The sequence below is a fragment of the Pteronotus mesoamericanus genome, unplaced genomic scaffold, assembly GCF_021234165.1.
Source record: "Pteronotus mesoamericanus isolate MK-2021 breed Mesoamerican mustached bat unplaced genomic scaffold, CSHL_Meso_final contig_101, whole genome shotgun sequence".
NCBI classification, from domain to species: domain Eukaryota; kingdom Metazoa; phylum Chordata; class Mammalia; order Chiroptera; family Mormoopidae; genus Pteronotus; species Pteronotus mesoamericanus.
Window position 1 is genome coordinate 25,661,026 of NW_026555001.1, and position 16,815 is coordinate 25,677,840.

General features: G+C 56.4%; 2 protein-coding genes across 3 annotated transcripts in view; both read right to left on the bottom strand.

The window, feature by feature from the left end:
- LPIN1 (lipin 1) overlaps nt 1–1,806 on the bottom strand; it is a 101,278-nt gene extending 99,472 nt beyond the window's left edge. For both annotated transcript variants that reach the window (XM_054569569.1, XM_054569559.1), the window contains exon 1: nt 1,492–1,806. In XM_054569569.1, the coding sequence (XP_054425544.1) occupies nt 1,492–1,569 (78 nt within the window). In that variant the 5' untranslated portion in view covers nt 1,570–1,806. The remainder of the gene's footprint in view (nt 1–1,491) is intronic.
- A 7,355-nt stretch (nt 1,807–9,161) lies between these two features.
- The window catches only part of GREB1 (growth regulating estrogen receptor binding 1), a 71,667-nt gene continuing 64,013 nt past the window's right edge, over nt 9,162–16,815 (bottom strand). The window contains exons 29-33 of the mRNA XM_054566586.1: nt 15,409–15,627; nt 14,371–14,506; nt 12,111–12,311; nt 11,542–11,680; nt 9,162–10,334 (exon numbers count right to left, since the gene is read on the bottom strand). Of these exons, the coding sequence (XP_054422561.1) occupies nt 10,171–10,334; nt 11,542–11,680; nt 12,111–12,311; nt 14,371–14,506; nt 15,409–15,627 (859 nt within the window). The 3' untranslated portion in view covers nt 9,162–10,170. The remainder of the gene's footprint in view (nt 10,335–11,541; nt 11,681–12,110; nt 12,312–14,370; nt 14,507–15,408; nt 15,628–16,815) is intronic.

A 16,815-nucleotide genomic window follows, 5' to 3' on the forward strand; every position in this document is an offset into this window, starting at 1 on the left:
ATGAGCGTGCTTTTATAACCAGGAAAAATAAGGAATACTCAAAAAAATCTGAGCAAACCACAGCTGTTGCCAGGGCTTCCCTAGATCGCCGCAGCCCCAGGCTGACAGTACCAGGGCTGGGCCAGCTTCCTGCCCCTCCCATCAGCCCCCTCAGCTGCGGGGGCAAGTCCCACTTTCAGAGCCTCAGTTTCCTCGGTTGTCACATGGGAATGACGGTGTCAGCCCGGGTTGTACAAGAGAGACTCTACCCGCACTGAGACACGGGTGTCGGGGCTGGGAGACCATTGGTCAGTGTGGTGGATGTGGGGGGGGGGGTTGCAGGAGTCCAGCGCCGCGCTGCGGGGAGGTAGGTGCGCTTCTCAGCCAGCACGGGCTGCTGTGTGCCGAGCGGCTCCACGAATGGAAAGGAGGCCCAGCCACATGAGCCCCTCTAACTGCACAGCCGGCCTCTTTCACCAGGGGATGGGGGAGCTGACCTCCCAGCGCGCTCCCTGGTCCCACCCCTGTCCCTGCCTGTAGAAGCAGGGCCATGGGTCAGTACGAGAGAACTTCTGCAAGCACCCACGCACTCAGAGGCACTCCCTCAAAGAGCCCAGAGGAGGGAGCAGGATCTGGGTCCCCTTTCTTCCGCGGGCGCCCCCGCTGCATGGCAGCCTGAGCAAGCTGCCCTGAGAATGAACCTGGCTGAGGGGACAGGCCACCATCAGCCAGGATGCTCTGTCTGCCCCTCACAGGCCACGCCCCTCACTCTATTGCCCTGGGATGCAGAAAACCCCAGGTTCTCTCTACTTCCGGCAGGAGGACGAGCCCAGCCAGCCCTCTGCAGATAAGAACCAGAGGCGGGGGTCACGGGTGCTCCAGGCGCCACCTGTCAAACCTCCGGCCTGTGGAGGAAACAGCAATGTCCGGGTTCTAGCCCAGGTCCTACCCTCAGTACCACTCCCACTGGCTGTGACCTGAACACCCTCTACCCCTGCCTGGGGCTTTCAGTGAAAATAGCTGCTTATGAACAACCTCCTCTCCCCACCCCAGCCAAAAAGCCCTGGCATCCAGGATGAGGTCTAAACAGGCAGGACGGTGCAGGCACTGGCCTTGGAATCCCGGGAGCCCACAGCACGCACATCACCCCCGGAGACACGGGGTCAAATGACTGCGCGGGGAGCCCTCCCCCTCGGCCACGCACAGACAGCTGAGGTCCCAGCACAGTGCCTGGAGCAGGACACCCTCAAAACGCCCCATGTCTCTGTCTCGAGGATCCAAGCAATCACTATGTATTTTCAATGCAAAGCAAAGAAACTCTTTAATTCTTGAATAAGTTCTAAAACCTCTATAAATGCAGCCTCCGTGACAGGAGCTCCTGGGGAGCAGCTGGTCCCACCACTCATTTGACAAAACGTGAACGCACGAACCCTAACAGGTGCCCTCTCGGCACCAGCGATCCCGCAGGTCCCATCGGCGCCGCCCTGCGGGACGGTCACACGCAGCCCTTACCCATGACCAAGGTGAATCTGGGTGGCTCTTGTCCTTCGAGGACTCCCAGCTGGAGCCACAGGTGTCCTGCTCCTCCATGGCTCCTCCCTTGGGATGCTGGCCACCTCCTCACCGCCACCAAGCAGCCCTGGGAGAAAAATGTCGCCGGCAGCTCATTTCCCGTACTCAGAAGCAGGGAGGCTGGCCGGGGACACTGAACCCCCGGCAGGTGGCTTCCCTTCACGCCCCAGGAGCCCAGCCAAGTCACAAGGCTCAGAGAGAGAGCAGAGTGTTGAATTGCAGAGCTTCTCCCACCTGGGGACTGGCTGACAACCGGAGACGCCTCTAGTCCCAAAGGCCCACAGGTGCCAGATTAAACGGACTTGGGGAGGGGGGCGGGGCCGGGGCATGACCCCTGCTGGCTGGCAGCCAGCACTTTCTTCATTCTGTCCTCACCAGCTCCCTGAGTGAGACTCAGAGATTGATTAACTTCCCCAAGGCCACAGAGCCCTAAAGGACAGAGGTGGGACTCGGTCCAGAGGGGACGTCACAGGAGAAGGTGAGGGGGGAGACCACCTCGTGCGCTGGGGCGGGACGCCCCACCACAGGCCGTGCAGGTGGTACGCCAGCATTTTGAGGGTCCTTTCTCTCTGCTCCTCTGCGTAGCCTCCACACCCCTCGGGATGTCGGGAGAGCCGGGGCCAGTGGGCCACCGTGTCACCTCCGTCGTGCTCAGCAGCCATCGTCACCACAACAGCTGTCCCTCGCACCAGGAGCTAAGCGGTTAAGCTGCACGCTGGCATATAACTTGCATGGCAACCCTATAAATAAGGTCACGGGTCAAAAATAGGAGCTTGAAGAACTGGCCCTGGGTCTTGAAGGAGGAAGTGGCACTGCAGGGCTGGGCTGACTCCAGAATCAGAGCTACCAAGCCAGGTCCGACCCTGCCAGGAGCCCAGACATGTGGTGACGGGTGGGCTCGGGGACCGGGGGGACCAGCCACACAGAGCCGGGGCAGTTTCTGGCAAGGCTGAGGGCAGAGGGCGCGCCGCAAGAGTGGGTTGCAGAGGCTTCGATCTAGTGTGACGGGGACAGAGTCGGGGACACTTTGCCATCTCACCCAGAGAGAGAAAGGGCAAAGGTGCTTTAGAATATTGGCATCTGTGCACGTTGGCGGGGAAGCCGAGGCCCGGGGAGGGAGGAACGGTCAGAGGGAGGTCAGCGGGAGGCCAGCGTGCCGCAAGTCAGGCTCTGTGACAGCTCTCGCCACTGAGCCCACCCCCGACTCCAGTCCCTGCAACCCCGGACTCTGGGGTGGCCTCCTGGAGCCTTCCAGCTCCACCCAGATCTCCAGATGCCTCCCTGCTCAGGCCTTCTCTGGTTTCATGGCAGGCGCCTCCTCCCTGCAGAGGGCGCCCCTCCCCCAGTTTCCCCCAGGGCTGCAGTGAGAGAGGAGGAAGTTGCGCTGGCAACTGCGGGGGCGGGGGGGGGGGGGGGGGGGGTGTGTACCTGCCCTCTTGTTACATGTCAGGGGTCAGAGGCTCCCCCGTGCGCTGCCTTTGGTAAGGGGCAGAGAGGGACGTGGTCCCAGCCTCTGTTCCCAGGTCACCATGCCAGGGCCCTGGCCAGACAGGTGCCCCTGCCTCCCCCACCCTGGAAAAGCAGAGTGCACCGAGGAGAGGCCAACGTGCACAGCCTCCGAGCTGGGTGCCCCACCGTACCCTGGAATAGTTCCCGCAGCCTCAACGCCCCCGATGTCCTGAGGCAGCAGGAAGAAAACAACACCACCACTTTAAAACACTTCTGCTTAGCTGGGTCACCACCACTTTTACTATTTTTAATTCATCCTGTCGACATATTTTAAGAGGCTCATGACCAACCAGTGATAAGACTGTGAGATGCCTGGCCCCGTTTGGCGTTTAGCCAGAAGCCCGATGGAGACGCTGCACGTGCCCAGGGCAGTGGGCCTGACACAGCAGCCCCGGTGTCCCTGCTGCTGTGGGAAGGTGCACTGTGTGCCGCCGCTGACCAGGAGGAGGGGGCGCAGTGCCCTGCGCCCTGGGCCCTGGAGGAGGTTCTGGGCCTGGCGGCAGCGTGTGCTGAACACACAGCGGCCAGGCCGATGCGCGTCCCGCGGCTGTGCAGGGCTGCTGAGAGCCGGCACTGCTCTGGCTGATACACCTCGCAAGGGGAGGTGGCCGATGACAGGGCTCCGAGAAGCTCTGAGTGAGTTACATGTCAGGCCCCGAGTCATGCAGATCTGGGCTCTCGGTCTGACTCTGACCTTTAGCTGTTCTGACTCAGGGCAAGTCATTTGGCCTCAAAGAGCCCTTGTTTCCTTATCTGGGAGACTCAGGGATAAAAATAGAGGCGCTCTCTCAGAGGGTGCTGTGGGGATACTTGAGGCCATGCGCCAAGAGTCCTTGACGCGAAGCCTGGCCTGTACTAGACCTTCACAAAGTGGGAGCAGCTACAAATCCTCATGATTACTGTGCAGGAGTTTTAACAGCTCCATTTCACAAAGAAACTGAGCCTCTGTTTTATTGAACTGGCATTATTGGATTGGCATTTTTATTATTTATGTATTTATTAAAAATTTTTAAAAGATTTTATTTATTTTTAGAGAGAGGCAGAGGGAGGGAGAAAGAGAGAGAGAGAGAAACATCAATGTGTGGTTCCCTCTCGCATGCCCCTCACTGAGGGCCTGGCCCGCAACCCAGGCGTGTGCCCTCACTGGGGATCGAACCAGTGACCCTTTGCGATGCAGTCTGGTGCTCTGTCCACTGAGCCACACCAGCCAGAGCTAACCGAGTGGATCTTTTAGAGCAGTTTTTGTTCCCAGAAAATTGAACTGTAAGTACAGAGGGTTCCCATACATGCCCTGTTCCCACATACAGACCGTCTTCTCCACTGTCAACAGCCCCTCCAGAGCGGCCCATTTGTTACAATAGACGGACCTGCATTGATACAACATGACCACTCAAGGCCCATAGTTCACACTCAGGTTCACTCCTGGTGTCCATTCGGTGGCTTTGACAGCTGTACACTGACATGTGTCCACCATTGGAGTATCATACAGAGAAATTGCACTGTCCTAAAAATCCTCTTTGCCCACCTTGCCATCCATCCAGCCTTCCATGCCCTTCCATGGCCTGAGCCATTTCTTTGTGGCACTGACCCGCATTCCACTGTCTGGATGGACCACAGTTTTTTCACCCATGCACCTGCCAAAGGGCATCTTGGCTGCCTCCAAGTTTTGGCAGTTGTGAATAAATCTGCCGCAAACATCTGTGTGCAGGTTCTCGTGTGGACACAGGTTTTCATCTCCTTTAGGTAATTGTCAAGGGGTGCAGTTGCTGGGTTTGGTAATAAGAGCACGTTTAGTTTTGTAAGAAACGGCCCAACTGGCTTCCAAAGCAGCTGTACCAGGTTTCACTCCGGTCAGCAGGGAGTGGAGTTCCTGCCACTCCACCTCGTCCCCGTAGGCTCGGGTGCGGTCAGCGTTTCAGATTTTGGTCGTTCTAATCACTCTTTCAGTGTTGTTTTAATTTGCATTTCCCTGATGACATGTAATGAGGAACATCTTTTCATGTGTTTATTTGCCATCAGTGTATCTTCTTTGCTGAAGTGTCTATGAAGGTCTTTGGCCCATTTTTTAAATTGGGTTGCTGGTTTTATTCCTGTTGAGCTTTTGGAGTTGTGGGCATATTTCCGGTAACTGTCCTCTATCACACACGTGGGTCGGTCACCATCCCATAGAAAGCAGACGGGACACCTCCCACACCTCCAGGAGGGGGAAACCCTCCAAGGACTGGAAAAGTGTGAAGCCCTGAGCATGCATCAGCCAGTGACAAGGACTTCCTTGAGGACAGCGTATGGCACTGAAGCAGCCCCCACCCAGAAGAATAACAGCTGCAACGTGCTGACGGGCTGGCAGGTCCTTCACCGGCTGGGCCGGGACAGCCCACAGCGGGGCAGCCCCCGGCACGTGCTGCTCTGCGGGTGCCCAGCTGCCGCGCAGATTCACTCAGTTGTTCTTTGCAGAGACTCTGCAATGTAGGTAATAAATATTTTTAATGCAGAAATGGGTCCAGAGGTTTGAAAGCCTTGCCCAAGGTCACATAGGTGGTGAGTGTCTGGGCCCGATGCACGTTTATCAGGTCCCAAAGGAAGCCACTCTCCAGCCAGCACGTGCTTCTCTGGGTGGAACTGAGAAATGGGAACGCGGCCACGCGCTGACACGCGTGGTCCGGGGCACCCTTGGGCAGGGACGGGGGCGGGGGCAGGGCTCTCATTCTAGAAGTTCTCAGAGATGAGGAGGCGCTTGCTCACTGGGAGCTCAACCAGTCCCCAGGTACAGGCTGAGGAAGGGGATGGAGACCAGCAGCCCGCGGCCTCCCCCACTAAGACGCAGCCGCAACCCCTCCCAGCGTGGAACCAAGGTGCCCTTCCCTCAGCTGCCTTCGCGCCCCTTGGCGTCAGGCGCCTGCAGCAATGCGCTGTCCACGCCCGTGGTGCTGAAGACGCGGGCCGGGCCCCAGGGCGCCTGCGCTACTGCACGCCCAGCCGGCGGTTCTCTCCGCGCTCCTGCCGCTGCCGCTGCCGGTCTGCGTGCGCAAGGATCTCCGCAACTTCGTGTGGTTCCAGCACCTCTGGGTCTATGGAGACCTGGGCTCGCACGCCTACTACTTCGTGCCCGAGCTGCGCTGAGCACTGCTTGGCCCTGTGCCAGCCCCTCCGCGCCAGCCACCTGCTGACGCCCCGCAGGACCCGCACCTGCTGTGGGCACGCCGCGGGCCGAAGCAGGAGCTGAAGGCTGTGGAAGGGGAGCCAGCGCAGCCCTTGCGCACGCGCACGCGCCGCGCGCTAGTGACCCATAATTGCTCCGGGTTTTCAGCCAGATAAGGGGGAGGAGGGATCAGACCGCCTACGTTTTCATCCCTAATACTCAGGACCACCCAGAAAATTGGGTCTCATTGCCCGGCTTCACAGCCAAGGCGAAGCAGTAGAAGTGCGGAGTTTAAAATTAACTCTGAAAGTTGATGCTCTCCCCGTTTGCAGGAGTGGCGACCAAACGTTAACTGGGTGTAAAATTACCTGGGGAACCTGTAAAAACTCAGATTTCGCAACCCACTGCAGGCTTCTGCTCTTTCATTATCAGCGAAACGAGCCATCTTTAGCCCGAGGACTAGCTGGGCTGAAACACCAGGGTGGGTGGGATTGTGCTCATATAAAAATGAGAGGCCTGCACATTCAACATTAATGACGATTTCAGAAGAAATATATATACCAACTGCAGCCTTAAAAAGTCTATGGGACAATATAAAGTTAAACCCGGTAAGAAAATATTCCATTTGCTTCAGAATTGCTAACCATGGTCCCTATAAAGAATTACTTAGAACCAGCTTAGAGGAAACCCTTCATTTTTAAAAATCTACTTCCTTTATCAGACATTTTTGCCAGTTGTCAAATTCCTAACCAAAATCTGGACCTGATAAGACGACAAAACAAAAAACAAAAAAACACCCCAACCCAGCAGCAGCAGCAGCAGCAGCGTGGGAGCTGCCCTCTTACCACCGCATCAGGTGGGCGAATCATGACTTCAGCGGCAGCAGCCTGGTCCGGATACCGCCTGCCCCCACCTTGGCCCAAGCACACGAGGGCCACAGAGCAGCGTGGGACACGCACCTGCCTCCCAGAGGCCTCCCACCAGGGCTCTGAGCAGCAGCAGAATTACCTAGTGGGACAGGCGGGGCGCTGCTGGGCCCCGGCCTAGCCTGGCCAGTGAACCTGCAACCGCCTGTTCAAAATGCCTGGGGGCCAGTTTCCACGTCTCCCTGCCTGGTGGCGCCTAGGCTGCACCTGTTTTGGAGTTAGGATGGGCGGGGGGTGGGGGGGGGAGTATCAAGGAAGCTGTGTACTAAAAGTATACCACTTGCCAAGTGCATGGGGTGTGGGCTGACCACTGCAATGCAAACTGTGGAATGTGCTACAGGCAAGATTTGATGTTTTCTGTATGGATTCTGTGTCACAGCATTACTCAATAAACAGTGCATTAAAAAATATTTACCTTGGACATACAGCCTGTGTTAACACAACAGAATAACCAAACTCAGATTAGGATTCCACATATTTTGGTTCACCTTTCTTTTTAGAGTTTTATCAGGGAGTTGATTCACTGTCTATATTAATCAGTTTTTAGCCAGTAAAACTGCTCATAGACTTTGCAAGTACAAAAGCTGTAGTTTTTCCAGAAATATTTTAAAACTCCAATTATTAACTTTAAACATATCTCACCTTTGAATTCTGTCTTGACTGGTATCAAAGTTACAATTTGGCAGTAAGGATGCTATTGTGGATAAAAACCTCTTTGGTTCGGCAACATACAGTGTTTTGTTTTTCTCTTTGTGTTGATTGGTGAACATGTATCAAGATAAAAAAAGCGTCAAGGTGTTAGGGCTGATAATGCCTTAAAAGGGTGCAGCACCCAATTCAGGTATCTGGTACTGATTTTAAAGTGCTACTACAATGTTCAGTTTTTTTACAAAAAAAGTTTGCAAAGGAAAGGCACTCGGGAAGAAAAACCCTAGACACATATTTTGAATTTTAAAAATTAAACATTTAAAAAAAACAAGGTAGATACACTTGTTTCTCATAAGTCAAAAAAATATTAAATACAAGGCTGTACTGGAAAACAGCCGTCTCTCCCGCAGATTTATATTCTCTGGTCTAGACACACCCACCACCCGCTCCCCACTCTCGCTACCCTCTGCCTAGGCCCGTGGAGCGGGGAGTGTGCGGCGGGGAGTGTGCGGCGGGGACAGCCAGGGAGCCAAAGGGCCTCGCCACCCCACCACTGCCCACTCCTCCCCGGAACAAGGGCCCAGGTCTTCAGCGTTTTCGGCCACGGTGAAGCTCAGAGCGCCCCAGAAACACTTTGCCGGGTGGCAGTTCCCTCCACTTCCAATTGTCGTCTTCTCCTTCAGCGATTCTTCCACGTTAATATGTCCCTACTTGTATGGATTTAGTCTTACTTCCTTTCCCAAACTGTCTTTTCTGTCATGCCATTCAATTTTTCAGCAGGTAGCCCTGGAAATCATTGGCTCTATGACTTCCTCTCAGAATGATGTAATTACTATCCACCAAAGAAATAGTGCATTATAAGTTTTATTTATAATGCTGGAACAGGAGTATTAATTTTTTTTAAGTTTAAATTAACTAACAAAATGGAGAGACCACCACAAAGCTGCCTATTTACAAAAGACAAATGTAACTAAAGAAGGTAAGTTTTTATTCCAAAACAGGAATAATGACACAAAGTGATGATTTATAAACATTGACCTAAATCTTTCTTAGCAGAGAAAAGACTGACATTAATTCTTTGGCAGCATCTTTAAAAATAGTTTCTTCTGGAACTGTTATCCATGGGAGTGCTTCAAAGCGTCAAAGACGGAGACGTCAACACACATTCTGAGGATTCATTTTTGAGGATTAGACTTTCCCTGCCCTTACAGGCCACTTCACAGGCAGTGCTGTGTGGGAGGGCACCTGGACCCCGAGCCCAGTGCCCAGCGGTGTGACTTCTGTCTTCCCCCTTCCCAGCCGGCACCTCGGTGAAGGGCACTCTCCGCATCTCGGCCTTCGCACCTGCCCAGCGGGACAGTGGGTCCACCGGCTGCGGCTCCGGCTGCAGGAAGAGCCCATCAGTGCATGCACGAGACCAGGCCCGCCTGGAGGCAGCCTCTGAAAGGCTGGTCTACAGAACTTTCTGGCGGGCAAGGGAGAGAGTGCGGCGCAAGGAATGCCCCTGCTGCTGTCTCTGCTCTGTCCCCCATGCCCTTCCTCCCTGGTCAGGGACAAGCAGTCATAAGAAAAGGCAAGCTATTTAAGGAACTGAAAACCAAGCTTCAATAAATTATGGTCAGAAGTCTAGTTCTTACCAAGCTGGTTATCTAGCACTGTGTTTTCAACGTTTGTTTCAAGTAAGCCATTTGGTCCTTTCCTTTGTAAGGCAAATTGTTTCTTAAGGTCAACTCTAACCTGAAACTTTTTAAAGAGTTTCTTTTCACTGCTGCACTTTCTAAGAGGTAGGGTATTTACCCTATGCTATTTTAATAGAATCGCATTTGCTCTGAAGTAAAACAATTTGTTTTACTTTAGTAAAGTTGATACCTTGGGGCCAGCTTTTTAAAAAGCAAACTTATAGGTAATTATGTAATTCTTATGCAGTGACGCACGTAGCTTTTCTCTGCAGCCTTTGTGGTTAAAACGCACTTCCGGAACATCGCTTCGTAGACGACGACAGGGGACCCTACGGAGCTCACACCACACACGTCACCCGAAGCACTGGCGCCTCTACAAAATGATCCGAGATTGAGAGCTAAGAGAAAAGTCAGGTGTGTCCATGGAAGCATATGGAAGATGTGACAGCAGGCAAAACTTTGTTCTCAGCCAAGATGGCCTCTGACCTGGCCCAGGGCAACGTCGCTGGCCCAGGACTCGGGAGGTTGGGTCTGATTTCCCGCTCGCCACCCATGGACCCTCTGTTCCTGGGCCTCGGTGCCCTGGCTTGCACAGGACAAGCTCTATGGCCCGTTTCAGTTCCAACGCCCCCTGCTTCTAACTCCTCCTTCAGCCTCGACAGCATGGGGTTCCAAAGGCTCCACTCTTCCCGGAAACCTGCTGGGGCGTCTCCATCCCTCAGATGTGTCGTCCCGTCAGAAAAAAGAGCGGCCGGTCTTCCTTGGCGTTGGCGGTCTGGAATTCGTCACGCAGCCGGAACTGCCACTGGTCTTCCAGCTCCAGGCGGACCACGGTCTGGCGGAGCGAGTTCCGGTCCTGGCAGATCACGCACAGGGTGGCACCTGCACGGGCAACGGCAAAGGAGTGTGAGCAAGTGGGTTTGTCCAGCTGAAGCCTCCCGGCTGGACTCTGCTTGGAAGGAAGGAAAAGGAAGGGAGAAGGGAGAGGAGGGGAGAAAAGAGAGAAGAAAGAAACAGACAGACGATGCTGCTGGAAAGGGAAGGACCAGATGCCCAGTGGCCTCTTCTGTCCTCTGGGACGCTTCCTCAGCTGAGCCAGCTGGCAGGGGAAACAACATGGAGGCAGGAGAAACGTTGACAAAGGGAACAGAGGACGACAACTGGACAGAGACTCAGTGAGACCACTAACCAAGCTTTCTCAGCTGCAGCTCCCGGTGTGAACCAGCCACCCAGCCACCTCAGGGCCCAGCCCCACCTTCTTCTCCCACCAAGGCCGCCGCCCAACCAGGCCGACGCAGCTCACACCTCTCCCCACCCGCCCAACCAGGTGAATTCCCCTCCTCCTGGGTGCTGGCATAATCCAGACACCATTCCTGCCCACACGTCCATTCCCTCCTTCACTCTGCTGGTCGTCGCTCTCTCTACTACCTACCGAACTCCCTACCTGTGTGTCCTACCCTCCTGTTAGAGAAAATGTCTCCCAAGGGAAGAGGCTGCAGTAGACGCCTCTTACTACTTCTCACGGCTGTAGGCCGTGTGGCGCTCAGTAAACACCTGCTAGACAAGAAGGTCAGGGGCAAGACCAACCAAGGAAACGTGCACATCAGTGAGGGACCCCAGCTGGACTGGAGATTTTTTTTTTTTTAAGACATACAGAGTGAATGTTTGTCACTCTGAACCACTTTAGCAAGAAAACAACTCCAGAAGGAGAAAGATTAGAGTAAAAGTCCAGCAGCGTGTAGCACCCCAAGACCAGGAGGAAGAACGCATCTTCCTGGAGGAAGCCGCACCTATGGGCAACTGGGCGCTGATGCTGTGCACCTGGGCTGGGAAGGCACACAGGCGATGCAACGGCTGTGTCTCATCTCCACCCACACGGGCTGCGGGGAAAGGGCCGCCCTGGAATCCCATCCCCGCCTTCCTGTCCTTCCCTGGCAGTTACGTTCCCTCTCTGAGCCTCAGTTTAGCTGCTGGCCAATGAGGACCACGACCAGAAGTCCCCCCCCCGACCCCCCCCCCGCCGCCCAGAGACACCAGGTAACAACACGCATTCGCGTTGAGGCCCAGGGATTGGAGGCCGGGAAGTCACCTTTCAGGAAATGAAACTTTTTCAGGAAGCTGGCTCCCACGAAGGAGTCGCAGAGGTAGAGCAGGAGCCCGCTGAACCTGAAGTCGGAGCAGCTGACGTTCAGGGAGTGGGGCCTGGAGCTCACGTAGCACACAGAGATCTGGAGACGGGGCCGAGAGAGGAACATCGCTCTCGAGACCGCTCGGCAGCTGTGCGCGAGGGCTCTGCCTCCGACACGCTAACCGTCTGGCCAGGCTGCAGGGCTTGGGGGGGGGCCAGGAACAGTATCTTTGTGTTACCTCCAAAATCTAGATCCTAAAAACAAATCCCAAGAGATCTATCCTGATTTATCTGTTCATTAACTCACTTGAGAATCAGAAATGCTTTGGCATGAGGACTGGGTTTGATTCCTAACTTCCTACATTGGCACAAACCACTTGAAGTCTCTCAGCCTTTATTTTATCAGCTGCGACGTGGGGTCGATACCGGAGACGAAGCCGGTTGGCGGCACTTCGAGCCCTAGAGTCTCGTGCCCTCGTCTGAGGCACTTCTCGGGTCTAGGCTCCGACAGGGCCCCTCCTGGAAGTTACCTGCGGTCCCAGGTTCAGGTAGCAGTCGACTGAGAGCACGGGGTGGCCGCGGTTCTGCAGGGAGAGCGGGAAGAAGCGGCGGCTGTGGTGCTGCAGGAACTTCTCCAGCAGCAGCTGTGCAGGGGCGGCCAGGAACGCGTGCTTGCTGTCCGGGGCGCAGATGTACTGGGCGGGCACCACGGCCGCGGGGCTGTCCGGCACCTGCGGGGGAAGGACGGCGCCAGACGCCTCAGCCCCCCGAGCCGCCCAGGCGGGGGCCCCATCTCGGGGGACTGCGTCTCGGGGTGGTGCAGTGAGCGGAGAACGCCTGCGTCGACAGTGAGGTTCTCTGTGAAGAACTGGGCTTCACCGAAGGGGGGCATGTGAAAGCTCATCAGTGTGATGGGTAAAAACTGTAGACGATCTTTCCTTGCAGCAAGTTGGCTTCCCCGAATCCTGGGATGCAAACCCCGGGGCATGGCCAGCCTCCCTGACGCCCCAGGTCCCACCCACTCCCACTGCCCTCCCTCTGCACTGACTCCCCCCCTCAAGCCCCCCGCCGGTCGAGCCCTCAGTCTCTTCCTCCACCATCGCCAACACACTTTCCCTGCCTGAGAGACCGTGGGCACGAGAGCAGAGCAAATCCTCCGCAGGACTCCCTACCGTGACTTGTCATTACTCCCAGAGAAATGTCTAGAATGTTCCCACGGCTGACAAGATCCTGCCGACTTCTCCAGCTCATCCCCGCCCCTCCCCTTGCTGGCCCTGACCGCTTCCTCTGTGCCGACCTCCTCGCTCCGACCCCTCAGCATCGCCCCGCAGGGTCTCCTCACAGAAACTGGACACAGCACGCTTCTCACCCTCTGGGCCCTGCCTTAACGTCACTTCCTCTGGGACACCCACGCAGGCTGCCCACCCCCGCTACCGGCCAGGTCAGGTGTCCTGGGACACACACGCCACCCTTGGGCTGCTTATCGCGACGGCACTGCACCCCGTATTTACTTCACCCTGGCTCCGGGCGCCCCTGAGCAAAGGGGCCGGGAGCCCAGCCAACCTTCACTGAGCGGATAAATAAAAACGTGTTCTCTCATTCAGACAAGGTGGTATAGGACGTTACTAGCGGTCCTCTCCACAGTCGGCTGTGCAATTAAATCTAAGGGAAAAATGAGATTATGCTCAAAATAGGAATAAAGATAAAATACCAGAGAGTTAAATTATACTGAGGGAACTAAAATTATTTTTAAAGTGCACCGGGTTTCTTGGTAGGAAGACTTAATACATTGCGTACCGCATAGAAAATCTCTAAGACATACGCCAGGGTCGAATGACCAAAATACAATGTAACGGCAATGCTTTATGGGTTCGTGCAATTATATAGTTTTTTGTAGATTGACCTGCACGGTTTCCACCCATGAGATCGCTTCATTTGATGTGGACAAGACACTGTGTTGACATCTAAAGTCCGTAACAGATGGCGCATGGAAAACGAGAAAACTCATGAGTGGTCCTTAATATGGTAAAGGTCTGAAATCTCCCCAAATTAAGCTGCAAATCTACCACAGCTGCAGTAAGACGACTCTGCAGTTGGGGCGGGGAGGACCCGAAAGGACTCCACGTTCTTCTGGAAGGGCAGGCCTTTCACGTGTCTTGCTAGTCGGTAGGAGTGAGGGGGACTTTCACCCCTGCTGGTCAGGGGGCATGGGCGGGAGCGGGGTGGAGGGATGGACCTGGAGTCTAAATCCGGATGGGCCCAGGTCAGGGACGGGAGGCAGCTGCCGCATAGCTGCGGAGACCGGGAAGGACAGAGGCTGGAAGGGGCAGCTGGTGTCAGAGCCGATGTCATCAAGGCAGGATTCGAGGTGGACGGAGGAAGAGCTGAGCGCGGGGCTCTGCCCCTGACGCGGGGACCTTTGGGCAGGGACGTGCCAGCTCCAGGTGCCTTCCCGCAGGATGCGGAGCTCGGAGCGTGCCGTGACGCCACACTGCAGTGCCCAGGCCCGCCTGGCCACACCGACATGGCTGGGTCCTGTCCCTCCCCACCCGGGGGCTGGCTCGTAGACGATGGCACAGCTGCCAAGCCGGCCCGCTGGTGCTGTGCAGTTCGGATGGGCCTGAACCACTGGGCAGGCGCAGCTGGTGGCCTTTGCTAACACTGCCCAGTGGGCATGCCCACCCCACAGACTTGACGGCGACCACATGGCCCCCTGCGGGGCCCCCCTCAGCCTCCACACCACGAGGGGCACCCCGGCAGCAGGGCCGGCAGGGCTCTCGGCCCACTCACCTTGGAGGTGATGTGGAAGGACCGGCGCCCACCCACAGCGATCTGCTTCTTCATCACGCTGAAGCGGTTGAACCGGCAGAGCAGCAGGCCGGCACTGTGCACCCGCAGGTTGAAGTCCACGTCGTCACACAGGAACCTGCTCAGGACCGGGGGAGGGGACGGATCGGACCGGACGCTGCTCACGCCCCGACCTGCCCCAGGCTCGGGGCCAGGGAGGCGTCCTCCTGCCCTGCAGGCCCTCGTCCAGGAGGCACAGAGGCAGAGCAGGCGGGAGAACAGTACAAGCTGTAACGCGCAGCCTGGGAAGGCAATCCTACAGCGTCCACGGCAGAAGGGCCGCCGTCTGCCGGCCACACGGGCACAGTGTGAGGACGTTACAGACACCCTCTCAGCTACTTGTTAAAGAGAAAGAGCAAACTTCCCAAGGCTAAAAAAAAAAGGCTAGCCACTTTCTACAGCTGAAGATAACAAGGCTCAACTGCAAAGCCGGGGAAGTCAAGAGCACCCAGATTCCCAGCAGGTCGGTCTGGCTCCAAAACCGACGCTCCTACGTGGGCCGTCTCGGGGGTGGGCCGCCGCCGGGCACAGGGGCACTTTGGTGAGCGTCGGCGACGGGGTTATGCTTGAGATGTGAGCACTGCTGCGGCTCAGTGCGTAGAAAGGGACGCACGGAGATGAGAGTTTCCTTCCGTGCTAATGCTCCCGGAAAGCTACATCCTCTGAGAGGAAGCCAAAAAAGCAAAACATGTAGTACAATCCAAGTTGCTAAGGTACCTTGTGAATCCATGGAGGAAGATGCATGATGTTATGCAAATCTCCCCTCCACAAAATTATACAACAAAAATACAGAGAGGAGGAGAGGAGGAGGAAGGGACGTTGGGAGGGAGTTAAAGCTGCAACCAGGGGCCTGGCCAATGCCACAGGCGGGCGTCTCCGGCTCCCGTGGCCCCGCAGGGCAGAGGAAGCCGCCCCTCCCTGGGGGCCGGGGGCCGGGGGCCGGGGGCCGTGCTGGCGGCCGCCCCAGGGCAGGAGGCTCACCGGTTCTGGTTGTACTGGACGTTCTGGGTCAAGTCCACATTCAGAATGATGAAGTCGTGCACGTGGCAGCGGGAGAAGGGCTCGCGCACCTCCCGGCTCCCGGTCTTGCTGGACCACTTCCGCATGCCGATCAGGGCGTAGTGGGTGATGTTGGGGGCCGCCTCGATGTGCTGCATGATGTACTTCAAAGAGACGTTCCTTTCCGACCAGGAGAACTCTCTGCTCGAAGGAGGGAGATTGACGTCCCTAGGCTGACGTGCAAACGAGAGCCGGGCCCTCTGGACCGGGCCAGCCAGGACACTGCCCTCCGGCCGGCCCTCGCATACCGGGCGCGGCTGGTGCCGGGAGAAGACGTCACGACCTCGGCCGAGGGCCAGGCCGAGCACCTGGCGTTTATTAGCACCTGTCCTCACAGCAGCCCCAAGACATAGGCAGCCACGCCCACCCATTTCCCTGATGAGGGAAGAGGCTACCAGTAACGTGCACCCTGGCGCTCCACACAGCCTGGATGCGAGCAGCTGTCGCCACAGCCCTCACCCTTCCGGTCGTGCGGACCTGAGGTACAGTGGTGGGAAGGAGCATGGTTTTCCACTGCGAATTCCAAGTGAGAAGGCAGGGACGGGGGCAGCCCCACAGGATGGCGTCCCAGGTCTGGTGGGACAGGGAGCGACACCAATGACCAAGGAAGGGGAGCCCAGGGCTGCAAGTCGGGGACAAGAATTGGGTCCGCAAGGGCCCAAGCAAGTTGCCCAGACTTTCTGGACCTCAGCTTCCTTTCCCTGCCGAAGGGGCTTGAGGTAAAACTCTGTAAGTCCCTTGCTTGATGTGACACCCTCGGACTCTCAGCGCTGTTTGGGAACAAAACTCGGGAAGGCAGAAGGAAAGCTCGGATCTCTTCCCATCTCGGCCCTCGGCCACGCCCCTGCCCTTGGAGAGCGACAGCGAGAAAGCAAAGCAGGTCGCTCTCCTCTATCACCTGCCGCTCCGTCACACAGAACTCACTTCTTCTAGAACAGCGACTGAAGGTGGTTGCTACGTAAGGTCCTCACTAACACCAAGGAGGTGAACTACCCTGATGATGGCTCTGAAGAAAACAAGCCAAACGTAAGCAGACATCATCAGGCAGGCCCCTACGCTGAAACACCCAGAGTGAAATCGCAAGATCACAAGGAACTGCTTCACGAGTGACGTTCAGATACAACTATACCTACGGAGCCCCTTCCACATGGTGCTGCCCGCCGCCCACCCGTGGCTCGCCGCCCACCTCCGGGCACACCACCCCGATTCGCTGGTCCTCACGACAAACCTCCGGCACAGGTATTAGTGCCGCTTTAAAACCAGAAGCCAAAAAGAGTTCAGGTCACACAGCAAGTCAAAATACAAGCAGGCACGAGGAATTAGGCTGCG